This window comes from Sceloporus occidentalis, unplaced genomic scaffold (assembly GCF_023333645.1).
Source record: "Sceloporus occidentalis isolate IW3139 unplaced genomic scaffold, rSceOcc1.0.p SCAF_3, whole genome shotgun sequence".
Taxonomy (NCBI): Eukaryota; Metazoa; Chordata; class Lepidosauria; order Squamata; family Phrynosomatidae; genus Sceloporus; species Sceloporus occidentalis.
The window spans coordinates 122,654,066-122,673,307 of record NW_028316983.1 but is presented as its reverse complement, the minus strand read 5'-3'; the positions used below and the strand labels follow the sequence as shown (position 1 = coordinate 122,673,307).

General features: G+C 42.5%; 1 protein-coding gene across 5 annotated transcripts in view; it reads right to left on the bottom strand.

The window, feature by feature from the left end:
* LOC149316693 (kinesin-associated protein 3) overlaps positions 1 to 19,242 on the bottom strand; it is a 135,186-nt gene that overhangs the window by 113,647 nt on the left and 2,297 nt on the right. For all 5 annotated transcript variants that reach the window (XM_089516048.1, XM_089516049.1, XM_089516050.1 and 2 more), the window contains 2 exons: positions 14,933 to 15,087; positions 7,398 to 7,453 (listed from right to left, as the gene is read on the bottom strand). In XM_089516048.1, the coding sequence (XP_089372174.1) occupies positions 7,398 to 7,453; positions 14,933 to 15,087 (211 nt within the window). The remainder of the gene's footprint in view (positions 1 to 7,397; positions 7,454 to 14,932; positions 15,088 to 19,242) is intronic.

Genomic DNA, 19,242 nt, shown 5'->3' with positions numbered 1-19,242 from the left:
AATTCACACTAATAGCTGGCCAAGGGTTTGTGGGAGAGAAATCGTCTATAAATAAGTTTAAAGGAAACATTGAGAGAGAGATGTATGGAAAATGTAACATAGGTAAAGTAATAATTATAATCATGAACATGTTGCTGGCATTTCTGTTTTTATTTTTAAGGAAATTGTTTCAATCAATGGTCAGCTAAACAGCAAAAAATGGTAACAAACCTTGTTGAGAATAAGGTATGAACTGAGATTTAAGCAGTTGGGGGGGAGTGGGAGATGCATCTTTTTTCTCTTTTATATTGTCAGATGACTCTTTTTGAGGTCTTCAAGAATAGAAGATAGGTTATGGTTTAAAACTGAATATGATTTTGCAAGTCCTCTTAATATATCATAATAATATATTGACATATTAGTAGTCATTATGCTCTTTCTGCATAAAAACATGGAATAAGTATCAAAATAAATTAAAATCAGAATCAATGGCCTGCTCCAGACGGGCCTTTGCAGCGCCCCCATCACGTGCTAGGGCAGCGGTTCCAAACCTTTGTTGGGCCACGACCCCCATTGGGGAGAAAAGTCCCACCCATGGCCGACCTGATAGGTTGGGAGGCCAGGAAGGGGCAGGACTTCCAGCTGCCTACAAGCCCCAGCAGGCTTTACGGCCCCTTCCCAGCCTCCCAACCAATTAGGGAGGCCATCAGGGGAGAAGGAGCAGGACATCCGGTCACAAAGGCCTCTGGGGCTTGCAGTCCCGTCCCCTTCTCCCCGTGGTTGCCTGGCAGCCGCGGGGAGAACAGGAGGAGGCAAAGCCGACCGTCCCTTCCTCCCCAAGGCTGTCTGGCAACCGCAGTAAGGGAGGGAAGGAGCAGGAGGACCCCCACCTCCTTTCCTTCCTCCCCACGGCTGTCTGGCAGCCGCGGGAAGAGAGGCAAGGAGGAGGAGGCGACCCCCACCTCCTTTCCTTCCTCCCTGCGGCTGTCTGGCAGCCATGGGAAGGGAGGCAAGGAGGAGGAGGCGGCCCCGCCCCCATCCCCTTCTCCTTGCGAGTGCCTGTGCCAGGGCCAGAACTCGCAAGGAGAAGGGAAAGAGGAGGGAGCCCCGCCGCCTCCCCTTTTCCCTGTGCGGTGCCTGCGCTAGCGCCGACACCCACAGAGGGAGGGGGAGGCGGGGGGATTCCGAACCTGGCGACCCCCACGAAAGGGTTGCGCAACCCCCAGGTTGGGAACACCTGTGCTAGGGGTTGGCCGAGGACAGGGATGATCTAGTTAATGGAGTGGAAGTGGTGGGATCCTTAGGTGGAAGTGACCATGTTCTCCTGGAGTTTGTTATACAATGGAAAGGAGAAGCCAGGCATAATCAGACACGCCTTCTAGATTTCAGGAGAGTGGAGAGAAAGTATAGAGGCAAATGAAACTTTGAAAGGGGTCACAAGTGAAATATATAAATTATTATTAAAATATAATGAGAAAGAAGATTATCTTAGGACAACATGGGAGGAGGACTTAGCACAAAAAATAAACGTCCACGAATGGGGGAAAATTTGGAATCAACGCCATTTAAAATTTTATTCTATACGAATAAAGGAGAATTATTATAAAATAATTTGGAAATGGTATTTAACGCCTGTAAGGTTAAGTCATATAAATAAGAATTATTCAAGGTTATGTTGGAGAGGGTGTCAAGAGATAGGCACTTATATGCATATGTGGTGGGGTTGTAGAACTGTAAGGAAATTTTGGCAAATGGTATTTGAAGAGATAAAAGAAATAACAAAAATTGATTTAGAATTTTGTCCAAAGATAGCTTTATTATCTTTATATGATAAAACTAACTGCACCCAAGTTATAAAGGATCTAATTACAAATTTATTAACAGCGGCGAGATTAATGATAGCAAAAAAGTGGAAAGACCAGGGAGATTTACAAATACAAGATTGGTATAGAGAGATATGGCAAATAGCAATTAATGATAAGTTAACTAGTGAAATTAAGTTTAGAAGAGGAATAATCAAGAGAAATGATTTCGAAGCAATATGGAAAACATTTGTACAAAAGGTTTTAGGAAAAGAAGGAGGTGTTTTACCACCAGAGGAAGAGTTACAATTCTGGAGATAGAGTAATAAGAAGATAGGCTCGGGTGATGGGGAGCACTTGGGGGAAGGGGGGAATTATGAAAAATATATGATGAAAAGAAATATGAATTAAAGTTAGATAAAGTAGTAAAGAATGGAATATAAAGGTATACATTATAGGTATGGGGAATATAATGTAAAAGTTTTTTTATATATTATTGTAAGGTGAATTTAATCAATATTTTGTTTTATCAATTTATTATAATAACATTTATTAATTTCATTCTACCAATAAAATTATAAAAATAAATAAATAAAATAAAATTTAAAAAAAAAAAGGAAAGGAGAAGCCAGGCATAGTCAGACACGCTGCTTTTAGTCAACTTAGGAAAGCTGCTTTTAGTAAACTTAGAAAAATACTGGGGGTGATTCCATGGTCAGGAATACTAAAAGAGAAGAGAGTTCAAGACAGATGGGAATTTCTCAAAAGGGAGATACTGAAGGCACAATTTCAAACAGTTCCAATGAGGAAGAAAAATGGGAGATGTCTCAAGAAACCAGGATGGATGACTAAGGAAGTTTCAACTGAGCTAAGTTTTAAACGGAACATGTATAAGAAATGGAAAAATGGGAAAATCACCAAAGGAGAATTCAAACAAATAGCGACCATGTGTAGAGGTAAAGTCAGAAAAGCTAAAGCACAGAATGAACTCAGGTTTGCTAGAAAGGTTAAGAACAACAAAAAGGGCTTTTTTGGGTATGTCCACAGCAAAAGGAAGAAGAAGGAAACGGTAGGGCCACTGCATGCAAAAGATGGCAAAATGCTAACAGGGGACAGAGAAAAGGCAAAAATACAGTGCGCTCGCGTCATAGGCGTGTTTGAGCATACACTCAAACACACAGAGCCACATGGGAGTGCACGGGGCATAAGGGGCAGTGTGTCCCATTGGAATGAATGGGCGTGCCGCCGCCGCATGCACAAGCCCCATTCAAGTGAATGAGGCTCGAGCATACGTGCTGTTTGGCTTACACGGGGCAGTCTGGAACGGAGCCTCTGCATAAACCAAGGGCGCACTGTACAGGAATATCTGGTTAATCTAAATGAATATAAGTCTCCAGGACCAGATGAACTACATCCAAGGGTATTAAAAGAACTGGCAAATGTAATATCTGAGCCACTGGCAATAATCTTTGATAACTCCTGGAGAACATGAGACCGCCCAGCAGACTGGAGGAAGGCAAACCTTGTCCCCATCTTCAAAAAGGGGGGGAAAGAGGATCGCAACAATTATTGTCCAGTTAGTCTGACATCTATACCAGCAAAGATTTTAGAGCAGATCATTAAACAGAGAGTCTAGCAAGCAATGTCATAATCACAAAGAGTCAACATGGGTTTCAGAGAAACAAGTCATGCCAGACAAATCTTACCTCTTTTTTTTTTTTTTTAATAAAATGACCAGCTTGGAAGATGAAGGGAATGCTGTGGATATAATATATCTTGATTTCAGTAAGGCTTTTGACAGGGTTCCCCATGACATTCTTGCAAACAAGCTAGTGAAACGTGGGCTAGACAAAGACATGGATTTGTAATTGGTTGACTGACTGAACCCAAAGGGTGCTCAACAATGGCTCCTTTTCATCCTGGAGAGATGTGACTAGTGGAGTCCCACAGGGGTCTGTCCTGGGCCTAGTGCTATTCAACATCTTTATCAATGACTTGCATTAAAGAATAGGGGGCATACTTATCAAATTTGCTGATGACACCAAACTAGGAGGAGTAGCTAATACCCCAGAGGACAGGGTCAAAATTCAAAATGACTTGAACAGACTAGAAAGCTGGGCCAAAGCTAACAAAATGAATTTCAACATGGAGAAATGCAAGGTACTACACTTAGGGCGGAAAAATGAAATGAACACATATTGGATGGGTGACACCTGACTGAACGAGACTAAGTATGAAAGCAATCTGGGAGTCCAAGTAGACCACAAATGGAACATGAGTCAACAGTGCGATGCGGCAGCTAACACGGCCTATGTGATTTTAGGCTGTATCAATAGAAGTATAGTGTCTATATCAAGGGAAGTAATAGTGCCACGCTACTCTGCTCTGGTCAGGCCTCACCTGGAATATTGTGTCCAGTTCTGGGCACCATCATTCAAAAAGGACATTGAGAAACTATAGGAGGGCAACTAAAATGGTGAAGGGTCTGGAAACCATGCCCTATGAGGAAAAACTCAGGGAGGTGGGGATGTTTAGCCTGGAGAAGAGAAGATTAAGAAGTGATATGATAGCCATGCTTAAATACTTTAAGGGATGTTATATTGAGGAGGGAGCAAGCTTGTTTTCTGCTGCTCCAGAGACTAGAATGTAGAAGAATGGATGCAAGCTACAGGGAAAGGGATTCCACCTCAGCATTAGGAGGAACTTCCTGACAGTAAGGGCTGTTCGACAATGGACCAAACTCCCTCGGAGTGTAGTGGAGTCTTTTTCTTTGGAGGTCTTTAAAGAGAGGCTGGATGGCTATCTGTTGGGGACGCTTTGACTGAGAGTTCGTGCGTGGCAGGGGGTTGGACTGGATGGCCCTTGTGGTCTCTTCCAACTCTATGATTCTATGATTCTAGGCAGCAGAAAAAGGGAAATCCTGCAAGCCATATGACTAGACTCAGGAACATCATGGGTATGAATTTACGCCAGAAGCTGAACAATGAAGGATAGGGATCTTGCAGATGTCTCATCCACAGGATCACCATGAGGGTCTCCATGAGTTGGGGCCAATTCGAAGGCAGTTAAGAGCCAACCTCTTTCTCTACTAGTCTCAATGGTGTTACAAGCCCCCTTTGCACACAATTAGTTCTCTATTTTCTCTTACTGTCTACTCTGATGTGCAGAAAAACCATTATGTAACAAGGTCCTTTGACTCTTTTGACCAGCTTTCAGCTTAATTATGACTTAATCAGCCATAATGACTAAGGTTGCTGGAAGATATTACAGTGCCAAGTATTCCACCCAGATCTTCGTTTTGGACAATGTTGTTTTAGTTAAATCTTTCATTCTGCCAAAAATATTGGCGGGTTACAAACCGCCATTAAAGTACGCGCGGAGCGCGTACTAGGGTTAGGGAGGTGCGGTGCTTCCTCACCTCCCTAACCCTAATACGTGCTCCGCGTGTAAAAAATGACGGCGGCCATTCCAGACAGCCGCCGTCATGAGGACGTCACGGCCGCGCCGCCTCTACACAGGGAGGCGCGGACGTGACGTCCTCCCTCCGCGCCAGGGCGCCTAGGGCGCCCTTTCCACGGACCAGTTTCGGAGCTCCTTCCTGGTTTGTGGCGGCACTTTGCTTCGCTGGGCACAGCCTTCATATGGCTGCGCCCAGCGAAGCAATGGAGAAAGGGGCTAAGCGGCCCCTTTCTCCCCCAGCCCCAAGGACACCCCTTTTCAGGCTGCGGGGAAGCGGCGTTTTGCTGCTTCCCCGCAGCCTGAAAAGTGGCGGATCGGGGCCTCAGCGGCTGCTGTTCTAGCCGCTGAGGCCCCGATACACCGGGGAAATGGGCAGGTGCAGACCGCCCCAAATTGGCGGTCTATAACCCGCCATTGTTTCTTTTTCAAATGATTCCCTTGAGACCACCAAACACATACTTTAAATGCTGGAACAAGTTAGTGGACTACCTAGTTTTTAATGCGAAATGCCCACGCTTTTGAAAAGAGGTCAAGCATTCTAAAACTGGATATGGAGGGTGGTCACTTCCGAAACTTGATCTTTACTTTGAAGCTTCTCATTTAAGTCAGATCACCCAGTAGATTAGCAGAAATAGTCGGACCAATTGGGTAGACATTGAAGTTAACACTGCATCTCCTGCTACTTTTGATCAGTTTTTTTCTGAATCTATATATAAATTCACTAAAATTTGTAAGAACCCTTTTTTTGCTCACTGCCTTGGTTTTGTGGAAGAAATGGAGGCATCTCTTGGCTGCCTACCCTTCCCCTTTACGGCCTTTTCTTACTCACCCTCTTTTTCAGAGCCCAGAAAAATACACACAGTTTCGAAGTTGGGATGTTTATGGCCTTTATACAGTTAGGGACCTGTACCACAATGGGACAACTATCAGAATGGAGCAACTAATCTGTGCTCTGGTCATCGGAACTGGTATCAAATAATACAGATACATTTATTCTTAAAGAAATTGCTTCAGATACAGGAATATCCTCACCCACTTACCGTACTTTTTTTGAAAACATGTGAGTCTCTCAGGCTATATATTCTAAAGGCCAAATAGCATGCGTATATAATTGTCTGCTAGAAGAAACATTTGGGAACTCAATGTTTCATGGGAAGCAGAACTTTACCTTTCAATTGATAGTAAGACCTGGGAAAATATATGGACTCATTTACCATTTAAAATTAGGTCCTTTGCCATTAAAGAGAATACTATCAAGTTGGTCCATCAATGGTACCTCACCCCAGTCAAATTGGCTCGTATGTCTATCAATGCTAATCCGAAATGCTGGAGGGGTTGTGAAGATAGGGGAACCTTTGTACATATGTGGCTGTATTGTCCCTTAGTGTAAGAGTACTGGACAGAAATTTTACAACTGATCTCCAAGATCACTAAACAAAGTATACAATTATCACCACTCCTGCTCCTGTTCTCCATTTTTATGAATGAAAATAAAGCCCTGTAGCATAAAGAACTTATTAGTTTGCTTCTGGCTGTTGCCAGGCTTGAGATAGCCAAGAACTGGAAAACTGGAAAGTTGAATATTGCAGAATGGTGGACTAGACTCTGAGACTTGTGGTTAATGGAGAAAATGGCAGATAATAACAACAGGGCGAGAAGCTTACACTCTGGATTGACCTTTCAAAAATGGGTTTATTGAATACATCCAGCAAGATTTAGTCTCTAAACATCCTCCAATTTTAGCTAAATTTTTATGGAAAGATGTCTTTCAGGATCCCTGAATACACCTTTTATCTATAATTTTCAGGGCCTTATCTGGGTTATTGCCTGTATTTATTGTTGTTTTGGTGTACTGTTTGTTGTTATGTTTTGTTTTAGAATGTATTAATAAATTTTAATTAAAAAAAAAGACTAAGGTTACTGGAAAATATTACAATGCCACGTATTCCATCCAGATCACAGGCCAGAAAACTGAAAGGCATCACTAATTTCTACAGTATCTAAGAGGACATTGTCAAATACGCTAATAAAATATTATAAAGTTCTACTGACGGATTACCAAACTGAACCCCTAACTTTTAACATACAGGTTAATACAGAGAAAAGACAATTAAATTTAACTGTGTTAAAAATTCTCTAAAACTTGACAATGCCTACCTCCATCCCTTCAAAAGGTGGTGGATCTTTTGGATTACTGGATTTTTCTTTTTTTTCTGGGGAAAAAAATAAGAATTAGCACTCTTAAAACTCAAGCTTATTTTAATGCTACCCTATGGTTACTTCAAAAGAATATGCTTCGAGTCAGCAGTCCTATACCTGCAAAATAACAGGTAGCCATGGTGAACATAAGACAAACTCCATATTGTGGATGATATTGCCATACTCAAAGGAATATTATACCTTTTTGGTTGACCAAAGAAAAATATTACCACAATAGGAGGTTCTATAAAAGTATGCCAGGGTTGGGGAGAATATATCCTATGGCCAGCATGCAATCTTTGAACTGAACATTTGTGGCCCCTAAAACAATCAAGCACTCTGCTAAAGTCCACCAACAGCCCTTTTTAAAAAATCAGCATGTTTTTCAGGCAATTTTTTGCCACAAAACCGCATTGGCTTTGGGCTGATCTGGGGGCATGGCGTACAGATGATGCAAGTCCCCAGATAGAGATGAAGCTGCACCATAGCCACATAAGGCAGCCCCGGGGCCACTGGCAACTGGAGTGCAAAAAAAAAAAGTGCTCCTTTCCAACGGCCCATTTGGACTGTGGCAGCAGTCAGTGTCAGGACTGCAGTGTCTGGTCACTGTGAACGGAAAGCAACTGTGGCTGAAATGGCCCAAGAAAGAATTTGGGTAAAAATAAATGTAGAGGGGAATCTAATCAATATTTTAGTAGACTTTTAGTGTTGTTTGTTGTTGTTAACTGCCTTTGTGTTGATCTGGACCCATGGTGAATCTATGGAGGAGACATCTCCAGCCCCCCCTCCCCCCTCTACTGCTCTGCCCAGCTCCTGCAAACTCATATTTGTGGTCTCTTTAATAAAGTCCATCCATCTAGCTTGTCGCTTTCCTCTTTCTACTTCCCTCCACCTTTCCTAACATTATTGTCTTTTCCAACAATTCATGCTTTCTCGTGATGTGTCTAAAGTATGACAGTCCAAGTCTTGTCATCTTGGCTTCTAGGGATATTTCTGGCTTGATCTGCTCTAGGACTGATTCGTTTGTAATTTTGTCTGTCCTCAGCACTCCTCTCCAGCACCACATCTCAAATGAGTTGATTTTCCTCCTATCTTCTTTCTTGGCTGTCCAGCTCTCACATTCATACATGGTAATAGAGAATACAATGGTTTGTATGATTCTGACTTTTCTGCTGAGTTGTATGTCTTTGAATTTTAGGATCTTTTTTAGTTCTTTCATAGCGGCCCTCCCCATACTTACTGTCCTTCTGTTTTCCTGGCTGCAGTCCCCATTCCGATCAATGTTTGATCCCAGATATAAGAACCCTTTTACTATTATTATTATCTAGTTTGAATGTAAGTTCACTGTGGTCATTATTTTTTTTCTTTATGTTCAACAGTAAGCCTACCTTTGCACTTTCATCTTTGATCTTCCTTAGTAGTTGTTCCAGGCCTGTGAGGTTCTCTGCTAGTATTATGGTGTCAACATCATATTTCAGATTGTTGATATTTTTTTCTCCTATTTTCAGTCCTGCTTCTTCCATGTCCAGGCTTGGTTTGCATATAAGTTGAATAGGTAGGGTGATAGGATGCAGCCTTGTCTGATTTGTTTGCCAATTGGGAACTATTCTGTTTTTCTGTGTTCTGTTCTGACAGTAGCTTCTTGTTTTGAGTACAGACACCTCATTAGGACTATCAGATGTGTACCCATACTAGGATTAAGGAACCACGCAACAACCACACGGTCCCTAACCCTAGTACGGCGCAGTGCCATAACAATGGTGGCATCCTGTATACATAGGCACTGCCATTGTTATGTAAGCACCGTGCGGCATCCGCACATTGCCACGCTGCGCTTATGTAACCAGATGCCAATCATCTGTTCTCCAACAAATTCCTTTTGAGACTTGCAAATACAAGGGGATCAGCAATCCAGGATCCTAACCAATATGGAGGAGTTGGTCACTGGAATCAAAGCAGTTGGTACTTTAGCAGGGAATAACCATGTAATGCTAGAATGCATGATTCCGGGACAGGTCGAAAAAGAGTACAGTCAAACTCAAACCTTGGATTTTAGGAAAGCTGATTTTGTCAAGCTCAGGGAAATACAGGAGAAAATATCATGGTTAAAAATGCTAAAGGAAAAAATAGACCCATATTGAAGAGGCCAATATGGCTGCACAATAAACTTGAGGAAGAAGAAAGAGAAAAAAGAGCATGTTTAAAGAATGAAAAAAAGAATGAATCACAAAGGAAAATACATATGTTTAGCCCAAGCTTGTAGGAATAGTGTAAGGGAAGCTAAAGCTCAAAATGAGCTGAGATTGGCTACGGAAGCAAGGGGCAGCAAAATGGGGGTTTCAAAGCAAGAGAATGATGAAGGAAATTGTGGAACCACTGCTCAGCAAAATGGTAAAATGCTACCCCATTACAATGAAAAGGCAGAACTGCTCAATTCCTATTCTGCTTCCGTTTTCTCCAAAAAACAGGACTATGTGCTTCCATGCATCAGCAGAAACATTGACAAGGAAGCTGGTGTCACTTAGTTAACCTAAATGAGTTTAAATCTAAAGGCCAGATGAACTACATCCCATTGTATTGAAGGACCTGCTGATGTACTTGCAGAATCACTTGCCATCATTTTTTTTTAAATCTTGAAGAATTTTCTGGTGAGCTGCCAGAAGGCTGGAGGTGAGCAAACATTGTCCCTTTTCTCAAAAAAAGCAACAACAAAAAAATAAAATAAAAATAATGACCACACACTCAGAAAGGAGAGATGTAGTAGTGATGGGTGACTTCAACTACCCTGATATTTGCTGGATGTCAAACTCAGCCAAATCCTCAAGGTCTAGTAAATTCCTCACTTGCCTCAAAGACAATTTCATTGTCCAAAAGGTGGAAGAGGCAACAAGGGGGTCAGCTATTTTAGATCTGATCCTAACCAACAAGGATGACTTGGTCAATGAAGTGCAAGTGGTGGGATCCTTAGGTGGAAGTGACCATGTTCTCCTGGAGTTTGTTATACAGTGGAAAGGAGCAGCCAGGCATAGTCAGACACGCATTCTAGACTTTAGGAAAGCTGATTTCAGTAAACTTAGAGAAATACTGGGGGTGATCCCATGGTCAGGAATACTAAAAGAGAAGGGAATTCAGGCTGGATGGGAGTTCGTCAAAAGGGAGATACTGAAGGCACAGATTAAAATAGTTCCAGTGAGAAAGAAAAACGGGAGGTGTCTCAAGAACCCAGGATGGATGACCAAGGAACTTTCAACTCAGCTAAATTTTAAATGGAACATGTGTAAGAAATGGAAAAATGGGTAAATCACCAAAGAGGAATTCAAACAAATAGCTAGCATGTGTAGAGATAAGGTCAGAAAAGCTAAAGCACAGAATGAACTCAGGCTTGCTAAAGAGGTTAAGAACAACAAAAAGGGCTTTTTTGGATATGTCCACAGCAAAAGGAAGAAGAAGGAAACGGCAGGGCCACTGTGTGGAGAAGATGGCAAAATGCTAACAGAAGACAGAGAAAAGGCAGAATTACTCAACACTTTCTTTGCCTCAGTCTGCTCAGAAAAGGCAAAGGGTGCTCAACCTGAGGAAAATGGAGCAGAGGACAGAATAGGGGAATTTCAGCACAAAATAAGTAAAGATATAGTACAGGAATACCTGTTTAACCTAAATGAATTTAAGTCTCCAGGACCAGACAAACTACATCCAAGGGTATTAAAAGAACTGGCAAATGTAATATCGGAGCCATTGGCAATAATCTTTGAAAACTCCTGGAGAACAGAAGTGCCAGCAGACTGGAGGAGGGCAAACGTTGTCCCCATCTTCAAAAAGGGAAAGAAAGAGGATCCAAACAATTATCGTCCAGTTAGTCTGACATCAATACCAGGAAAGATTCTGGAGCAGATCATTAAAAAGAGAGTCTGTGAACATCTAGAAAGCAATGCCATAATCACAAAAAATCAACACGAGTTTCAGAGAAAGAAGTCATGCCAGACAAATCTTATCTCATTCTTTGATAAAGTTACCAGCTTGGTAGATGAAGGGAATGCTATGGATATAATATATCTTGATTTCAGTAAGGCCTTTGACAAAGTTCCCCATGACATTCTTGCAAACAAGCTTGTAAAATGTGGGCTAGACAAGGCAACTGTTACGTGGATTTGTAATTGGTTGACAGGATGAACCCAAAGGGTGCTCAACAATGGCACCTTTTCATCCTGGAGACAAGTGACCAGTGGGGTCCCACAGGGCTCTGTCCTGGGCCCAGTACTGTTCAACATCTTTATCAATGACTTGGAGGAAAAAATTGGGGGAATACTTATCAAATTTGCAGATGACACCAAATTATGAGGAACAGCTAATACTCCAGAGGACAGGATCAAAATTCAAAATGACCTGAATAGACTAGAAAGCTGGGCCACAGCTAACAAAATGAACTTCAACACAGAGAAATGTAAGGTACTGCACTTAGGGCGGAAAAATGAAATGCACAGATATAGGATCGGGGACACCTGGCTTAAGGAGACAACATGTGAAAGGGATCTAGGAGTCCAAGTAGACCACAAGTTGAACATGAGTCAACAGTGCAATGCGGCAGCTAACAAGGCCAATGCGATTTTAGGCTGCATCAATAGAAGTATAGTGTCTAGATCAAGGGAAGTAATAGTGCCACTATATTCTGCTCTGGTCAAGCCCCACCTGGAGTACTGTGTCCAGTTCTGGGTGCCACAATTCAAAAAGGACATTGAGAAACTGGAGCGTGTCCAAAGGAGGGCGACTAAAATGGTGAAGGGTCTGGAAACCATGCCCTATGAGGAACGCCTTAGGGAGCTGGGTATGTTTAGCCTGGAGAAAAGAAGGTTAAGAGGTGATATGATAGCCCTGTTTAAATATTTGAGGGGATGTCATATTGAGGAGGGAGCAAGCTTGTTTTCTGCTGCTCCAGGGACTAGGACCCGGAGCAATGGATGCAAGCTGCAGGAAAAGAGATTCCACCTCAACATTAGGAGGAACTTCCTGACAGTAAGGGCTGTTTGACAGTGGAACACACTTCCTTGGAGTGTCGTGGAGTCTCCCTCCTTGGAGGTCTTCAAACGGAGGCTGGATGGCCATCTGTCGGGGATGCTTTGATTTGGATTTCCTGCATGGCAGGGGGTTGGACTGGATGGCCCTTGTGGTCTCTTCCAACTCTATGATTCTATGATCCTGGAAAGTCAGACCAGTCAGCCTGTCCTTTGATACCAGGAGAAATATTAGAATGGATTATACAGGAATCTGTTTACAAATATCTTGAGGACAACGAAATGATCACTAGAAGCCAGCATGGGGTTGTCAAGAACAAGTCCTGCCAAACTAAATTTCTATCATGTTTGATTAGGTCACTAGTTTAGTAGAAGAGGGGAATGCTGTGGATTTACAGTGGACCCTTGGTATCCGCTGGGGTTTGGTTCCAGGACCCCCCGTGGATAGTAAAATCCGTGGATACTCAAGCCCCATTAAATACAATGGCACAGTCAACTGTTGCACCACCATTAACAACATGGGTTCTTACCTGCCACCTGGCAAAGTGCTGAGAAGGCCAGAGAAGCTTCTCCTGGCTGGAATACAAAATGTTAACAGGGCCTGCTAGGCTGCCTCCACCCCGCCTCTTCCACATTCTCATCAACCAGTAGTTGGAGGGAGTGGTCACTCACCCGGCCCTCCTCCCCAGGTGATTGATCACTCCCTCCATCCAAGGGCTGATAAGAATATGAAAGAGGCGGCCACGGAGGCAACCAGTGGTCAGAGAGAGCTGTCAATCACCTGAGGAGGAGGGCCAAGTGACTGACTGCTCCATCCAACAAATGGCTGACGATAAAGTGAAAGAGACAGGCACAGCTACTGGTTGGAGGGAGCCGTCAATCACCCAGGGAGTAGGGCCAAGTGATTAACAGCTCCCTCTGACCAATGGCTGACAAGAATGTGGAAGAGGTAGTGCAGAGGCAGCTTGGCAGGCCCTGAATTAACTTTTTGTATTCCTGCCAGGAGAGGCTTCTCTGGCCTTCCGAGCCCTCAGCTGGGAGGCAGGTAAAAAGCCCTGGCACCAGAGTCTCCACCTTCTGTGATGCAGGCACACTAATGGTAGTGTGGCTGCAGGGCCATGCCACCATTGGAAACAATGGGACTTGAACATCCATGGTATGAGCATCCTTGGTATCCATGGGGGGGTACAGAACAGATCCCCCGTGGATACCGAGGGCCAACTGTAACTAACATCCAAAATCCAAAAACAGTGATACCTTTATAGGGCCGAACAGGAGAAAAAAAATAAACAGGAGGAAAAAAGTAAAAGTAAAAAAACATGATAATGTTGGAGTTGTAGGTCTACATTTTGTCAAGCTGTTGTTATAGCTGTTCTCAGTTAAGATAGTATGGAGGAATATCCATATAGGCAGTGTTGGGATATAGAGCCCTGAGAAAATGCACAATGTGGTATTAAATAGTGACTGGACAACAAAGGGTCACTGTCAGGCATGATGACAAGGCATGTTTCCACCAGTGCTGAGTCATGGGAAGTGACATCAGAGATGATGGTCACCAAGTGCAATAAAGTGCTGCAAAAGTGCAAAGTCACCCTGGACAGAGATCATTGTGACATAGGAGGAAAAGGCAGGACCAAAAGGCCACATGGAGCCCTGGACAAAGAAGGGGTGTGTTTCAAGTCACGGTGTGGGTCACAGTGGGTTGTTGTAATGGTGGATGGTGTTGGGAGTTGTATGACAGCATTGTATATAGTGGAACTTCTGAAGAATAAAAGCCACTTAGTGAGACGTCTGTCTGCAGTATCTCTTCCCTGAAACTGAAGGGGACAGGTGTTTCTCCAGCTTGCAACCAGCTGCCTGCATCACAGAAGGTGGAGACTGGTGCCAGACGCTGACTGCGCAAACCACGCAAACAGGCAGAGGCCATTCCTACAACTAATTTCCTGGACACTACTGGGTATGCTCTAATCGGAGTTCCTTCACTGAGCAAGGGTTGGCCTTGATGGCCCTTTCGGCTCTGTGATTCTGTGATGAATACTTAGGCTAAGATACAGACAGAAATGCTGCCACAAGGCACTTCCATTCATGCATGAGCTATTCTCATCTAGTAGTCACTCCTTGAAACCCACAGAACTTCATTCTAGCCAAAAAAGGAACCACTGGACAGATAAGGTTTAATAGGCTCTGTAAAGTAGATCAAATGTAACATCTTCCTTTTTTACATTCTTCAGTAACTTTCACTTCTAGTTCACTAAACATACTAAATCTGGATATGAATCTTCCGTAACAAGACATCATCTATGTTGTTTGATCAAACAAAGAATATGTTGGTATTTCAATGTCAGTATGTTTGACCAATCACAATCTTCCCATGAAGTTGCAATAGTTTTTCTGAATAAAGCAGAGGCAGCCTTTCAAACTGTTTTCATCTTTTGAGTACTCTGTGAAAATAAGAAGGGCCCAAACAATGGATCACTTGCCCACCTTTTGCAGATGAAGTGTCTCTACGGTTCTGCAGGTAATAGAGCAATTGTTCCACTTCTGCAAGTTTGGAGGGGTGAATAAGCTTGCATTCCTCCACCACCTTCTGAGCCAGGGAAGAAATATCTGTGTTTGCATTGAGACTCTTCAACCGAATGCTATAAAATATAATCCAAAAGTTTTCACTTTTACATTATATAGAAGCTACATATTTAGTAAGACACAGGGCTACATGTTGGCCAAAAAACTAAAGTCGTGATAATTAGTTGTAGAGCATTAAACCAGCCAAAAGAAAAGTATTAAATAAGCCCAAAGGACACAGTGTTAAGATGTAAGCATAATCGTTTCTGATGGTCACCAACCAAATACATAAGTTTAACCAGTTTGGCTTCTACTGACTGGCCTTCTCTTATTCAGTGTTTTAAATCATCACCAGCCTTGAAAATATCCACACTACATAGACCTAGCCTGCTCCCTATCTACAAAGGAGCCTGAGCTTAAGACAGCTTTACATTTTCAGGGGAGGGGAGATGTCTGTATTTTTAAAATGGAAAATCAGTTAATCACCTTTTATGACTAACTGATCATTCAGGCTGAAACCTAAAACCTGATGATCCCAGTCTAAGAGTCTATTGTATCTTTTTTTGCTGTTACATCCTAATACAACATGCAGACAACATGAGCTTAAGATAAAGTAATTTCCTTCTTGCCCTGCTGATATTTGTAATGACTTGCCCCCCCCAAAGGGGGGGGGGGAAATCATGAAAGCTTCCACAGATTTTTGTCCTGGTGTGTGTGTGTGTGTGTGTGTGACATAATAAAAGTATAGCCACATTGTGGATCTGGAATTTATTTACATTCAGGGACTGGCTAAAGAAGAAATTATTTGGAATTGTTTTCAATCCTTTTTTCTTTGGGTACCAAGCTGTGATACTCTGGGGATTCACAGTTCAGAGTCAGCTATAAACTACAGAATTCATCCAAATCTAACAATTAAATCCTAGTATTAGTATTTATCATCAGTTGCACTATTTATACAACATGCATTATAACTGAGAATACAAGAAAGCATTGAAGAATTACATAAAAAATGAAAATAAATACATAAATAAATAAATAATAAAATTTTATTTATATTTCCTGCCTCTCCCAATGGATCGAAGCGGGATTACAAGAATACAATGATACAATATTTAAAATACATCTCTAAAGTACAATATCTAAAACTGCAACAGTAAAATCAATAAATGGCAATTCTGACCTGAAGGTGAACCATTCTTTATAGAAGATTTGGGGGGGTAGGCTCACCGGAAGAGATCGGTCTTTAATGCCTTCTTAAAGGCATCTAAGGTAAATATGAGGTGGATCTCTTCCGGAAGGTTGTTCCATAGCTTGAGGGCAGCAGCAGTATATGCTCTTTGGGAAGTAGCTGTTAATCTCACTTTAGGATAGTCAAGCAGGTTCTTCCCAGTTGTTCTGAGAGTGCAAGGGGGATTGCGTAGGGAGAGGCGTCCCCTCAAGTAACTCAGGCCCAAGCCATGTAGGGCTTTAAAGGTAATAACCAAAACTTGTATTGCCCCCGGAAGCTAATTAGCAGCCAGTGTAAAGATTTTAAGACCGGTGTTATATGGTCTGATCTGGAAGTTCCAGTGACCAATCTGGCTGCTGAATTTTGGATTAGTTGAAGCTTCTGAACTTGGTACAAAGGTAGCCCTATGTAGAACGCATTACAGAAATCTAAGTGGGAGATTACCAGTGCATGAACCACTGTTTCAAGGTCCTTTTTGTCCAGGCAGTTGGCATATCAGCCAAAGCTGGTACCAAGCACTCCTGGCCATCACATCAACTTGAGATGATAAATGTAAGGATGAGTCCAGGAGTACTCCCTAACTGCAGACTTTGTCCTTTAGGGGAAGTGTGACCCCGTCCAGGACAGGATGGCAAATCTCCATCCCTGGACTAGGAGTACCTATCACGAGTACCTCTGTTTCTTCTAGATTCAGCTTGAGTTTATTTTCCCTCATCCAGCTCATTACTGACCCTAGGCAAGCATCCAAAAGAGAGGTGCTGTCCTCAGTCACTGTACCAGTCGGAGAAATGTAGAGGTAGATCTGAGTGTCATCAGCATATTGATAACACTGTGCTCCATGTCTTTGGATGATCTCTCCCAGTGGCTTCATGTAAATGTTAAATAGCATGGGGGACAGAATAGAGCCCTGAGGAATGCTAGATATCAGCTCTCTTTTGTGAGAGTAACTGTCCCCCAACCTGACCATCTGGAGTCTACCCGAGTGGTAGGAACGGAACTACTGGAGCGCAGTGCCTCCGATACCTGACTCTCTCAGGTGCTCCAGAAGGATACCATGTGAATGGTATCGAAGGCCGCTGAGATGTCCAAAAGTACCAACAGGGTCACACTTACCCCGTCGATAATCAGACGGAGATCATCGACTAAGGCGACTGTGGCTGTCTCAACTCCGTATCCCACTCTAAAGGCAGTTTGAAATGGGTCTAGATAATCGGCTTCATCCAAGACAGCTTGGAGCTGCAAAGCGACTGCCCTCTCGATCACTTTGCCCAAGAATGATAATAAAGAGACCAGCCTGTAGTTGTTCCTCAAAAGGGGATCCAGGGAGGGTTTCTTTAAAAAAGGTTTCATTATAGCTAGTTTTAGTGAAGATGGAAATGTACCCTCGCAGAAGGATGCATTTATTATCAAATGAAGCTATGTTTTTATTGCATCAGCTCCCTGGGCGGTCAGCCAGGATGGGCAAGGATCGAGAGGGCACATTACCTTCCTTACAGATCCAAGGAATTTGTCCACATCACTGGTATTTACAAACTCAAACTGATCCAGTTTAATTCGATTTGCGGAGTCACTGGACATCTCTTTTAAAGATTCTGTTATAATGCCGGTGTCAAGATCAGCCCTTATCTGAGATTTTATCAGCAAAGAAGTCATTAAAAGTGTCACAACAGGCTATAGTTGGTTCTACTAAAGGGTTCAGGGTTGGAGACAGTTGAGTTAGCTTTTTAACCATCCTGAATAACTCTGCTGGACGTGACTCTGCCGATGCAATCCGTGCAGCACAGAATGAGTTCTTTGCTGCATCAATTGCCGCTCCATAAGAATTTAACATATTCTTATGGAGCATCTTGTCAGATAAGCGTTGATGTTTCCACCAGGGGCGCTCTAGTTGTTGCGCAGCTTTAACTATTAGCCTATTATCTTCATTAATCTTCACAGTCATTTTTGCTGTGGACAAATCAGAACATACTTTTTAAAATCTGGATTCCTGTGCCAGCACTGAAGTCTAAACTGAGGCTGTCGTACATTGGCCATAAGAGAAGAGATGATTCACTAGAAAAACTAACATTTTTTTCACAAGTTTTAACAGTGTTCGGTACAGTCATGCTAGCCACATGACTACCAGAGTAGTCCTTAGGCAATGCTGGCTGTTCAGCTTAGTAACACAGATGAGCACCGTCTCCTGCAGTTGGTTATGACTAGACATTCATGTCAAAGGTCTGCCTTTACCTTTTTACCTGTGATATGTCCATTTCCAATAGATAAGGTACCAACATCCTGTAGTTTCAGTTATGCCCCTCCCATTCACTCAAGATAGACAGGAGAAAAGAAAGACCTTCTGGCTGACCCCACATGCTAACCCCAAAAGGCCAGTTGCTACAACAGCCCAAGAGACAAATCCTGCAGAAAAATGTAAATAATTTATTTGCATTTTATGATTATGGCATTTCTTTCTCAGTGCTTACTGACGATCTATTTAATGATCTGCTCTAGAATCTTTCCTGGTACGATATCAAGCTAACTGTGCAGTAATTATCTAGGTCCTCTCCCCCCCCCCCCCTTTTTGAAAAATGGGGACAACATTTGCCCTTCTTCAGTCTGCTGAGACTTCTGCTGTTCTACAGGACTTTTCAAATATTATTGACAGTGGTTCTGAGATTACTTCTGCCAGTTGTTTTAATACCCTTGGCTGTAGTGCATCTGGCCCTGGAATCCTGGAAAGGAGACTGAGGGTTTCAAGGAGTACTAAAGTTAAAGAGTAGGCTAATTAAGATTTTTTTTCACTCAGTGAAAAAAAACATTTTCAGATATTTGTACAGGACTTAGTGATATGCAATGTATTTATTTAACTTTGTGTAATAACACATTAAATATTGCTAAATCATATCCTAATTGATTTAAGGCATCCAAAATTTCTTGTTATTCCCAACCCCATTCCTCCATAAAGTTTGAAAATATAAAGCTATCAAAAAAAAATCTTTCACAGATCCATTTGGTCACCCAA